The 11,500-nt window shown below is 48.6% G+C and overlaps 1 protein-coding gene across 1 annotated transcript; it reads left to right on the top strand.

Moving 5' to 3' along the window:
- The first annotated feature begins 2,640 nt into the window (after positions 1 to 2,640).
- LOC140074620 (serine/threonine-protein phosphatase PP1-gamma catalytic subunit B-like) lies at positions 2,641 to 8,853 on the top strand. Its single transcript, XM_072119648.1, has 7 exons — positions 2,641 to 2,919; positions 5,869 to 6,000; positions 6,472 to 6,702; positions 6,890 to 6,994; positions 7,338 to 7,561; positions 7,656 to 7,790; positions 7,875 to 8,853. Exons 1-7 carry the CDS (start codon positions 2,865 to 2,867, stop codon positions 7,977 to 7,979), a joined length of 987 nt encoding a protein of 328 aa, XP_071975749.1. The 5' UTR covers positions 2,641 to 2,864; the 3' UTR covers positions 7,980 to 8,853.
- The last annotated feature ends 2,647 nt before the right edge of the window (positions 8,854 to 11,500 follow it).

Genomic DNA, 11,500 nt, shown 5'->3' with positions numbered 1-11,500 from the left:
AATATAGAGGTTTGGTCTGGGGTCTGATAGCAATATAGAGGTCTGATATTAATGGAGAGGTGTGGTAGTAATATAGAAGTCTGATAGTAATAGAGAGGTTTGGTCTGGGGTCTGATAGTAATATAGAGGTTTGGTCTGGGGTCTGATAGTAATATAGAGGTCTGGGGTCTGATAGTAATATAGAGGTTTGGTCTGGGGTCTGATAGTAATAGAGAGGTCTGGTCTGGGGTCTGATAGTAATATAGAGGTTTGGTCTGGGGTCTGATAGTAATAGAGAGGTCTGGTCTGGGGTCTGATAGTAATATAGAGGTTTGGTCTGGGGCCTTATAGTAATATAGAGGTCTGGTCTGATAGTAATAGAGAGGTCTGGGGTCTGATAGTAATATAGAGGTCTGGTCTGAGGCCTTATAGTAATATAGAGGTCTGGTGTGATAGTAATAGAGAGGTCTGGTCTGGGGTCTGATAGTAATAGAGAGGTCTGGTCTGGGGTCTGATAGTAATAGAGAGCTTTGGTCTGGGGTCTGATAGTAATATAGAGGTCTGGGGTCTGATAGTAATAGAGAGGTCTGGTCTGGGGTCTGATAGTAATATAGAGGTCTGGGGTCTGATAGTAACATAGAGGTTTGGTCTGGGGCCTTATAGTAATATAGAGGTCTGGTGTGATAGTAATAGAGAGGTCTGGTCTGGGGTCTGATAGTAATAGAGAGGTCTGGTCTGGGGTCTGATAGTAATAGAGAGCTTTGGTCTGGGGTCTGATAGTAATATAGAGGTCTGGGGTCTGATAGTAATAGAGAGGTCTGGTCTGGGGTCTGATAGTAATATAGAGGTCTGGGGTCTGATAGTAACATAGAGGTTTGTCTGGGGCATTATAGTAATATAGAGGTCTGGTCTGATAGTAATATAGAGGTCTGGTCTGGGGTCTGATAGTAATAGAGAGGTCAGGTCTGCGGTCTGATAGTAATATAGAGGTCAGGTCTGCGGTCTGATAGTAATATAGAGGTCTGGTCTGCGGTCTGATAGTAATAGAGAGGTCTGGTCTGGGGTCTGATAGTAATATAGAGGTCTGGGGTCTGATAGTAACATAGAGGTTTGTCTGGGGCATTATAGTAATATAGAGGTCTGGTCTGATAGTAATATAGAGGTCTGGTCTGGGGTCTGATAGTAATAGAGAGGTCAGGTCTGCGGTCTGATAGTAATATAGAGGTCTGGTCTGCGGTCTGATAGTAATAGAGAGGTCTGGTCTGGGGTCTGATAGTAATAGAGAGGTCTGGTCTGGGGTCTGATAGTAATAGAGAGGTCTGGTCTGGGGTCTGATAGTAATAGAGAGGTCTGTGGGCTGATAGTAACATAGAGGTTTGGTCTGGGGCCTTATAGTAATATAGAGGTCTGGTGTGATAGTAATAGAGAGGTCTGATAGTAATAGAGAGGTCTGGTGTCTGATAGTAACATAGAGGTTTGTCTGGGGCATTATAGTAATATAGAGGTCTGGTCTGATAGTAATATAGAGGTCTGGTCTGGGGTCTGATAGTAATAGAGAGGTCAGGTCTGCGGTCTGATAGTAATATAGAGGTCTGGTCTGCGGTCTGATAGTAATAGAGAGGTCTGGTCTGGGGTCTGATAGTAATAGAGAGGTCTGGTCTGGGGTCTGATAGTAATAGAGAGGTCTGTGGGCTGATAGTAACATAGATGTTTGGTCTGGGGCCTTATAGTAATATAGAGGTCTGGTGTGATAGTAATAGAGAGGTCTGATAGTAATAGAGAGGTCTGGTGTCTGATAGTAATATAGAGATCTGGTCTGGGGTCTGGTAGTAATAGAGAGGTCTGGTCTGGGGTCTGATAGTAATAGAGAGCTTTGGTCTGGGGTCTGATAGTATATAGAGGTCTGGGGTCTGATAGTAATATAGAGGTCTGGGGTCTGATAGTAATATAGAGGTCTGGGGTCTGATAGTAATATAGAGGTCTGGGGTCTGATAGTATATAGAGGTCTGGGGTCTGATAGTAATATAGAGGTCTGGGGTCTGATAGTATATAGAGGTCTGGGGTCTGATAGTAATATAGGGGTCTGATGCTAATAGAGAGGTCTGGGGTCTCTCTCTCTCTGGTCTAGAGTTGAGGGTCTGATAATTTGATGTCGGGTCTGCTATTATTATTTGCTCTCCCTCCTATTGCTCCATCTGACGGTTTGTACTCTGTAATGTGATATTATATTTGTATGCCTCTATGATGTGTAAACTACAGGTTATTCTGGAGGTCCGGGCTCTGTGGTGTATATACAGGGCTGATATTTTGGCTGTGCAGCGCCTCCTCCATGTTGGTGAGGTTAGCTGGCTGCAGTAGTCCCGCTCCCCGCCTCTCCTCAGGCGATGAGCTCCGCCATTACTCAGCGTACAATCATCCTGTCAGGGATCTGGCCGCACTCTCCTCCAGCCAATGGCGCCTCGAGACTGCCCGGCCCTGCTCTGACGTCACCAACAGTCACTGCCTCTTTTACCGCCGAGACATTCGACCAATCCGCGACGGCTGCGCCTGAGCCAACCAGATCACAGCTGGGGCGTGTCCTTTTCCCAGCCCCAATGTCTCTCCACGCAACGGAAAGGGGAGGGGTCAAGCGAGAAGTTTAAATTCCTCCGTCACCCGCAGCCAATCGGATCAGGGCTTCTTGTGTGACGCATGCGCGCTTCGTGCAACCCCCCCCCATTCACAGAAATACGCAGCCGTCTCCGGGGAGGCCTTGTGCGTGCGGTGACGTCATTAGCCGGCGGACACCGGGACCGGCCTGCACGTGATCGCCTCGTACGCGGGACAATCCTCCTCCCTCCCCCTTACATCGCGGTTACTGATCGTCAGCCCCGAGCGCGGACACCATGGGGGACGGAGAGAAGCTGAACCTGGACTCCATCATACAGCGGCTGCTGGAGGGTGAGGCGCCGCGTGCACCGCCCCGGACACTATACATGTATAATGCAGCACACCGTGTACATTGTATATACTATATTCACACTATATACTCTACATATCTCATGTACTATATACACTGTATATACACACCATGTACTCTATATAGTCTACATATCTCATGTACTATATACACACCATGTACTCTATATACTCTACATATCTCATGTACTATATACACTGTATATACACACCATGTACTCTATATAGTACATGAGATATGTAGAGTATATAGAGTACATGGTGTGTATATACAGTGTATATAGTACATGAGATATGTAGAGTATATACACACCATGTACTCTATATACTCTACATATCTCATGTACTATATACACTGTATATACACACCATGTACTCTATATACTCTACATATCTCATGTACTATATACACCGTATATACACACCATGTACTCTATATACTCTACATATCTCATGTACTATATACACATCTATACACTGTATACATACCATGTGATGTATATACATGGACTCCCCTGGCTATACACTATGTGGTGTATACTGGAGTAACATAGTATATACCTGTAGAATGGTTAGTGATGTGTATTCTAGGGTTTGGTAATGACCTGGCTCTGTGGTGCATTATATCACGTTACACATAATATACCTACATAATGCTGTACATAGTAATCTATGGGATGATATAATGTGCTGTATAATGCACCCACCATATACTGATCCTTGTGTCTGTATAGGAGGGAGCAGTCGTGCACCTGTATAACCCTCACTATGCTGTGTAGTCTATAAGTGACCTCTGACCCCTGGGGTGTGTAGTATGTGTAATTAGGGGATCTGTTGTGCTGATCACCATGGTAACCAGTGACTGGCCTTGGGCTGAGGGGGGCGCTGCTTCGCTCTACAGGCTCCTCATGCCATAGTGCTGTGTGTGTAGTTTATATTGGGGGGTGTCACATGACTCCTCTTACACTTCTCGTGGGGTTGTATAGGAGGCTCCGCAGAACTACAAGGCTCAGCCATCATGAATGATTCTTTATCCTGATGTAATGGCAGAGCTGGGCCCCAGAGCTGACACTCACTGTGGGGGTGGGGGGGGGCTGCAGGTCTCATGGAAGTGTTGTCTAATCTGTGGGGACCGGGGTGATCCTCATCTTCTCTCCTTCTCTTGTATTGACTTGTAAGTTATGGTGATGAATCATGTGACCTGCTTTGCTGTGGTCCTGGAGTGTCATCATCTTATTATAGGGAGGAATCCCGGGGGGGCACTTGCTTATTACCACATGTTGCATCAGTCCGTGCTGCACCCGGGGCCTCGGCTGCGCTTTGTCTGATGTTGGCAGCTTGTGGACCTCAGATGAGCTGTTTGGGGATTCCCATCATTTCGCCGATGGAAACCGTTAGATTCTGAAGGCGAGAAGCTGCTGCAGACGCCTGACAGATCCAAAGTCCTTGTGTGCAGGTTATTATGTAGTCCAGTGGGTTCTGATCTAGATATTACACCTGGGGTTGTACTTCTAGTCCTCTGCTTGCTGTCAGTAAATGGAAATTTTCATGGGACTGTAATGTTCTGCTTATACTAGGACCTTGATGAGCTCTGAGCGTCTTACCCCCTGCTCTCTTGGGGTGCTGAGTATCTGCATGCAGGGGCCGGTGCTTCGGCCCAATCTCATTATCCTTTCTAGTGAACCGCATGCGATTGTTTACCGGACGCATTGTGCTTCCCTGCAAGTGTATTTGGCCCGAGGTACCACCGCCAAATGATGGCACCCTAAAAGGGCAGGCGGTAAGGACGCTGCGGTATGGGGGAGCGGCCGGGCGCTCAGAGCTCCATATGGTCTTGGTATCAGCAGAACGTTACATCTGCATCCAGGCCCATAAACACTTCCATTAACTGACGGTCAGCAGAGGACTAGAAGTATGACCCCCAGGTGTAATATCGGGGTCAAAACCTACCGGACCCCCTGACCAGCACACATGGATTTCCGCTCTGGCAGGTTCTGCAGCAGCTTCTGGCCTTCAGAATCTACTAAGAGATTTGCCTGATTTACATTGCTGTCAACATTGTGTTTACAAAAAGTGTGCAAGAAGTGTTAACATTGCATGACTGCAAGCATTTTGTAAACATAATGCGGACAAATCTCCTCTTCTCAGCTGTTATGATGCCTTTGCAACCGCATGTTAACACCAGGTGTGAATGCACCCCTATGCCGCTGTGTGGGGTGAAACACTTGCGCTTTTTTCTTCACACGTGTTTGACTGGTTTTAATCCGTTTCCCAGCTGCTTGCACTTTAATAAAAGTTAAACCACTTTAAACCAAACGCAAGCGTTTTCTGTCCATTTAAAAACGGACCAAGGACGCACCGTGTGACCGCAGACTTGGGTGTTCACCGGTGGAGGGTTTTTATTAATCTGTGATTGCTATGTTTTAAGAGAGCTGGTTAGAAGCTTCTGCACCTGCAATCTGTGATGTATGACTACCCTTAAAGGGGCGTGCATGTCCTTGGCCTCAGGGCTGTGCATGGTCTGTGGTTGCCTTGGTCGTGATGTTGTCGTTCGGCTCAGGGATCAGTTTGTTTTCCTTGTTGTGGGGCTGCGGGCGGCCGCTCATATATCACTCTTAGCAGCCACAGACTGCCGATTCCTGCTTGTTCAGGTTCTTGACCTTTGAGCGAGGTCGTAGGGTCCAGCAGCATGTGGTGAAACGCCTTGTGTCAATACACCTGTGGTATCGAGATCTCCAGGGACTTTGTTTACATCCAGAGACTTGTACTAAAAACAGCTGAGGGTTTGTCACCGTAGCGTCCAGTCCTTGGCAGTCATGCTGCAGGTGCATAGGATGATGCTGATCTATTACTGACTCGTCTTGCGGTGCTGTAGGGCTCTCTAGAGCCCCCATGTGTGTGACATCTTCATCTTGTCTCCTCTGTCCGTAGTGAAGGGATGTCGTCCTGGGAAGAACGTCCAGCTGACGGAGAACGAGATCCGGGGCCTGTGCCTGAAGTCCCGGGAGATCTTCCTCAGCCAACCCATCCTCCTGGAGCTGGAGGCCCCACTAAAGATCTGCGGTGAGTAGGGCGGCTGGTCACATCCAGATCTTAGAGTCCACCTGATAGGCGAGACATCCTGCATCCAGATCTCTGCATGATTCTTAAAGGGGTTGTCCAGTGCCTGGTTCTGAGCTGCACTACTACACACCTTGTGCACTGAGGTGGCATTGGGTGTAGTTTTCTCATTCCTTTAATGTATGGACCATGCAATGTGCCCGTAATGCTCTGATGTGTCGTGTCCTAGGAGATGGGGCTGGATATACACTTCAGCGTTGCTGGTGAATGCAGCTCTGGATGTGACTAGAGTTGAACACTTGATAAGATGGTGACTTGCATGTTTTGTTAAAGGTGATGTCTGGACCCTAGACACCACTGCCCATTGGGTGTCAGGGGAGAGGGTGGGCACCCGCTTACTATAGGGCCACCACCCTGCAGCAGTGGGGTTCATTAGGACACGTGGCGCCATATAACGCTCTTCCCTCCTTCCAGGTGATGTACATGGACAGTATTATGACCTCCTCAGGCTGTTTGAATATGGCGGCTTTCCCCCAGAAAGTAATTACCTCTTCCTGGGTGACTACGTGGACCGTGGCAAGCAATCACTGGAGACCATCTGCCTCCTCCTCGCCTACAAGATCAAGTACCCCGAGAACTTCTTCCTGCTGCGAGGAAACCACGAGTGCGCCAGCATCAACCGCATCTACGGCTTCTACGATGAGTGTGAGTGTGGGGGGGGGGTCGCTGTAGTCTTGCCTGGCAGCGGACGCGTGGCTCATGGTGAGACGATTCCTGGCCTCTAGTGAGCGCTACTGAAAGATGACGAGCTTGATCCAATCGGTCACTTTTGAGGGTTAACGCCTTGTGATCTGGCTGATGTTGCCGCTGACGCTGTCTATTTTCCCTACAGGTAAGAGGCGGTATAACATAAAGTTATGGAAGACCTTCACCGACTGCTTCAACTGCTTACCCGTCGCTGCCATCGTGGACGAGAAGATCTTCTGCTGTCACGGAGGTGAGTCCAGCATCTGACGTGGCTGATAACAGAGAGCAATAGGTGGTGATATGACATCACTTTCTATATTGGCAGAACCCTACAGACATAAGCCGTGTTATATCGGTGCGGTGCCCGGCTGTCTGCTGCTGTGCCCTATGTGTGGGCAGCCACATTCTTGGTCATTTTTAGACTTGCTATGGATTAGGGAATATTGGGTTGATGCTTGTGCTGGAGACGTCTCGTCGGCTGACGGGACCTACCTGGGAGGATAGAATATTATTGTCCCCTCCAGTCAGTGCAGGTTATGTTATTGGAGTTCACACTGGGACGTGTTATCAGTCGCTTCCTCTCCCCCTTCCAGGCCTCTCTCCGGATCTGCAGTCCATGGAGCAGGTGCGACGGATACTGCGCCCCACAGATGTCCCCGATCAGGGGCTCCTCTGCGACCTCCTATGGTCAGACCCCGACAAGGATGTTTTGGGGTGGGGAGAGAATGACCGTGGGGTTTCCTTCACATTTGGGGCAGATGTTGTAGCAAAGTTTCTTCACAAGCACGACCTGGATCTGATCTGCAGGGCGCATCAGGTAAGTGCTGGGTGCAATGCTCTGCAGGAAACGCTCTGATCCCTTCCTCCCCTTCCCTCCCCCTCCTCCCTCCTGACTTCTCATCTGTCCGCAGGTTGTGGAAGACGGTTATGAATTCTTCGCTAAGAGGCAGCTGGTGACACTCTTCTCCGCTCCCAACTACTGCGGTGAATTTGACAACGCGGGGGCCATGATGAGCGTGGACGAATCGCTGATGTGCTCCTTCCAGGTCAGTCCCGGATCCTGATCCATAGCACTTCATAGACTTGTTCTCTCCTCCTGTGGACCCACGCAGTGTATTTCTTTCCTACAGATATTGAAGCCGGCTGACAAGAAGCTATTTGCTTATGGAGGAGTTAACCAGAGCCGCCCGGTCACCCCACCCCGAAACTCTGCCAAAAACAAGCAAAAGAAATGATGACCCCTGACCTCCTACCCACGTGGCCCCTTCCCTCCCCTCAATCCCCCCCGACACACTGACATTGACCTCCCTCCAGGACTCCTGATGTTACCTCGCACTGACACTAGGGGGCTCCAGGTGTAGGGATGAAGAGCACCTGCCATAGGAGCCGTCTCTGCCTTAACCCTATGGACACGGTGGGCTGAGATGCGCAGAGTCCCTTCCTCCTTGTGGTGCCTTACTGCAGTGCGGTGACTGTACGGCAGATGCCATCTCAGGGCTTTTATTGCACAGTAGCAGAATCCCACCATGGCTGCCCCTCGGCTGTGTAAGCTCCCACCTGTACGGGACGGTCAGTGCATCCTGAGCCTTGTGTCTGCGTTGTTTTTACGTTGCCTTTTTCTTTGTCTTTGTGTTTTCTGCTGCTGAGGTGGGCACCCTGTGGCACTGGCAGCCTGGGCTTGCTGGGGATTGTAGTTGTTGAGGCCACAGGTTGGCTACCTCTGTGGTGGTGGTTTTACTGCTTGACAATGCCCTACTACATGTGACCTCACTGGGACCAGCAGGTGCCTTCCCCATCACCCGGGGGGCAGCTTTGGGATAACCTTATAACCACTGATGCTGGATTCGTGTCCCCCCCCTCTACACATGGTGCATGGACCCCCGGCTGGGTGCTATATATTGGCATTGTACTATGACCTGGCACTAGATGAACCACTGTAACTGCTGTAATGTCTTGTATGTTCTGGTCTGACCCCGGGCAGCGTCCTGGGGGGCTGCACCCCCTGTGTGTGTGACCAGCCCTCTATGCTGGACATAACCCGTCTACCTGAACTGCTGCTGGGATTTTCTACCTGTTTCCGTTCTGTGTGTATGGATCATGTGTTCTCTGTATGGATGGGACTACTGCAGAATGCCCTCTTAGATCCAGTTCATGGCTCCTGTTACATTTAGATCTATAGAAATTGTACGGAGACTGAATTCAATGTGTTCTACTCCAGTCACAGCCAGAGCTGCATTCACACTTCTATTTTGCCCCTGACCTTGGCCAGGATCCCAAAAGGCCGTGCATCATGTTGTAGGGTCAGGATAAGCTTAGAACGGTTCTGATTTGGAATGGAAAGATTGTTGTTGCAGCTCTGGATGTGATTAGAGTAGAAAACTGGTTCAGGATCAGTAGGCTGATACAGACTAATGACTATGATGTGCACCTACGCTTTAATTGCTGCTCAGGGACCAATAGAGTCAGTGTTTTTCAGTGTAGGGACCCCCGGAGGATGGCAGCGGGGGGGGGGGGGGGGGGGCTGGTAACTTGTCGCTCTGCATTCAGCTCATCCTGTCGGTCCTGATTGTAAATGATGGGAAGAGTAGTCCTGCGGCCTGCAGAGTTTACATATCGGTTTCTATAAGAAGGGATGTGCAGGCCGGGCGGGGGTGGGGTAACATTCCTGTGTGTCTATTCCCTGTTGAAAAGCTGAGATTTGGCTTTTTAATGAGAACTTTTTATCTTTGTCTGAAATTAAATGAATGTAGAAATAATCAGTCTCTCGTCTTTATTGGGAAGGAAAGACACTTGTGGATTCATTGGGAGATTCTCCATAACTTTTCCTTCTCAAGAGGAAAAAAAGTATTTAAAAATTAAAAAAACTGCAACACGAGACATGTGTAGTCGGGGCCGGTAGGTGTACACACAATGCGTTTTTGCATTGCAGAGGTTTCGGCCTTGATCACAGGCTGTGGTTACGTTGTGTTTCCACTGCATCTGCTAAAATGCAATGTAACCTCAGCGCGTGATCGAGGCTTAAGGACGCGTCAAAAACGCATCACGTGAAAGCGCCCTGCAGGTGGTGGCACACATTACTGTTTTGTAAAGAAATCAAAACGCATAGGGATGGCCCCCAGATGAGCAGGGTTGCACGTAATCAGTGCCCGGTGTCTTGTATTGTGTAAATGCAAGACACGGCTGCTGATTGTATACAAACACGTATGCGATTGTCTGTGGGCCGCCCCTGTGCGTTTTGATTCCATTTTGTGACACCACCCTCAGGTCTTCAGGACCACCTTATACCCCAGTAGTCACTGGAAAGACTTGCACCTGATCACTCCTGGTTTTAGGATTGGCCCTTAGATCTGGTGATCCAGGAGAGTCCAAGGCCTTGTTCACACTAGTGGGTTTTGATGTGCAGATCTAGCATTGCGATCATTGGGTTTTGTCAGACTTGCTGTGTCTTTTTACCATGCTGGAAACTGTCTCCCGCCCCATACAAGTTCTATAGAGACTCGGACTCGTGCAGGTGTAAGGGTGTGTCCACACCTTCAGTTTTTCGGATGCTGTTTTTGGAGCCAGAAGCGGGTGTGGATAATGGGTAGAGACAAATAATTAGTGCTCCTAATACTTTTGCTCCACTCCTGGTTCGGTCATTAAACTGCATCTGAAAAACTGGACGTGTGGTCGCAGCCTAATGTGTTTCTCTCTGATCAATTGCGATAGAAAAAATAGAGCACAGGAATATGCGTTTTGTGTGTAAAACGCATTGGGGGGGGCGCGCTAAATGCTTATGAATGTGTCGAACACAGTCAAAAAAGTCAGTGTTTCACCAGCTCATGAGATCTGCAATAAAAGTGTGACGGGGGCTAAATAAATCTCCCCCACAACCTGTGGATCAGATCATTGCCCACGCGGGGAGGGGGTAGGTTGTGCACATCTTTCAGTGATGAGATGTATAGATGTAGATACCTGTAGGGAATAGATGACTTTCATTCATAGGAGACTATGGGGCTGTTTTTGGGGTAACAAGTCCTCTGGTTAGGAGTCCAATAGGATGAATATACAATGGGACAGTAGCTGGCGGCTATCCGGCTCTGTGATTGTGGCGTCTTCCACCTGTGGAGCGGGTCTGTACTATCACCTTGCTGTGCGCTTTGACCCTAGGTGTCTGGTGGGACCCTATAGCAGTCCCTGTGGGTGAGATCTGCCCCATCTATAGCTCTGACTAATTTAAAGGAAACTTACCATTTGTTATTATGCAGTATGAACCAAACCTACCTGAGAATGCTGTAGTTACACTGATGCAGAAACATCTTATTTAATCCCTGAACCAAGTGATTTTGCTGAAAAAGCAATTGTAAAATTCTGGACCTTGGGAAAGCTGGGTGCCATACCTAAAACACATTACTTCCACATACACAGGAACTGCCTGAACTGTCCAGACAGGACTAATCAACCTGATCTGAGTGGGGAGGATGGTGCAGCAATTACTTCTGCCTGTCAGGGACAACAGTGACGTATTCTTGGCTTACGCTGGATGGGATAAGGCATAATTGGGGTGAGGAGAGCACCAGAGGCTCATTATCATTTTATAAATGTTCTTTCCAGCAAAACCACTTGGTTCAGGGATTAAACAAGATATGTTTATGCATCAGTGTAGCTACAGGTATGTTTGCTTCATAATGCATCAAATGGTAGGTTTCCTTTAAATTAGTCATCGGTAGAGCTATAGATGGGGCAGATCTCACCCACAGGGACTACTATAGGGTCC

Source organism: Engystomops pustulosus, chromosome 8, assembly GCF_040894005.1.
Source record: "Engystomops pustulosus chromosome 8, aEngPut4.maternal, whole genome shotgun sequence".
NCBI classification, from domain to species: domain Eukaryota; kingdom Metazoa; phylum Chordata; class Amphibia; order Anura; family Leptodactylidae; genus Engystomops; species Engystomops pustulosus.
The sequence above is the reverse complement of the archived record's forward strand: the minus strand, read 5'-3'. Positions and strand labels throughout refer to the sequence as shown.

What these genes read in the sequence shown, in the direction of transcription:
- LOC140074620 (XM_072119648.1), top strand. Translation starts at nt 2,865, where the DNA reads ATGGGGGACGGAGAGAAGCTGAACCTGGACTCCATCATACAGCGGCTG. An exon ending in CATACAGCGGCTGCTGGAGG is followed by an intron (nt 2,920 to 5,868) that starts GTGAGGCGCCGC and finishes CTCTGTCCGTAG; the next exon opens with TGAAGGGATGTCGTCCTGGG. An exon ending in GATCTTCTGCTGTCACGGAG is followed by an intron (nt 6,995 to 7,337) that starts GTGAGTCCAGCA and finishes TCCCCCTTCCAG; the next exon opens with GCCTCTCTCCGGATCTGCAG.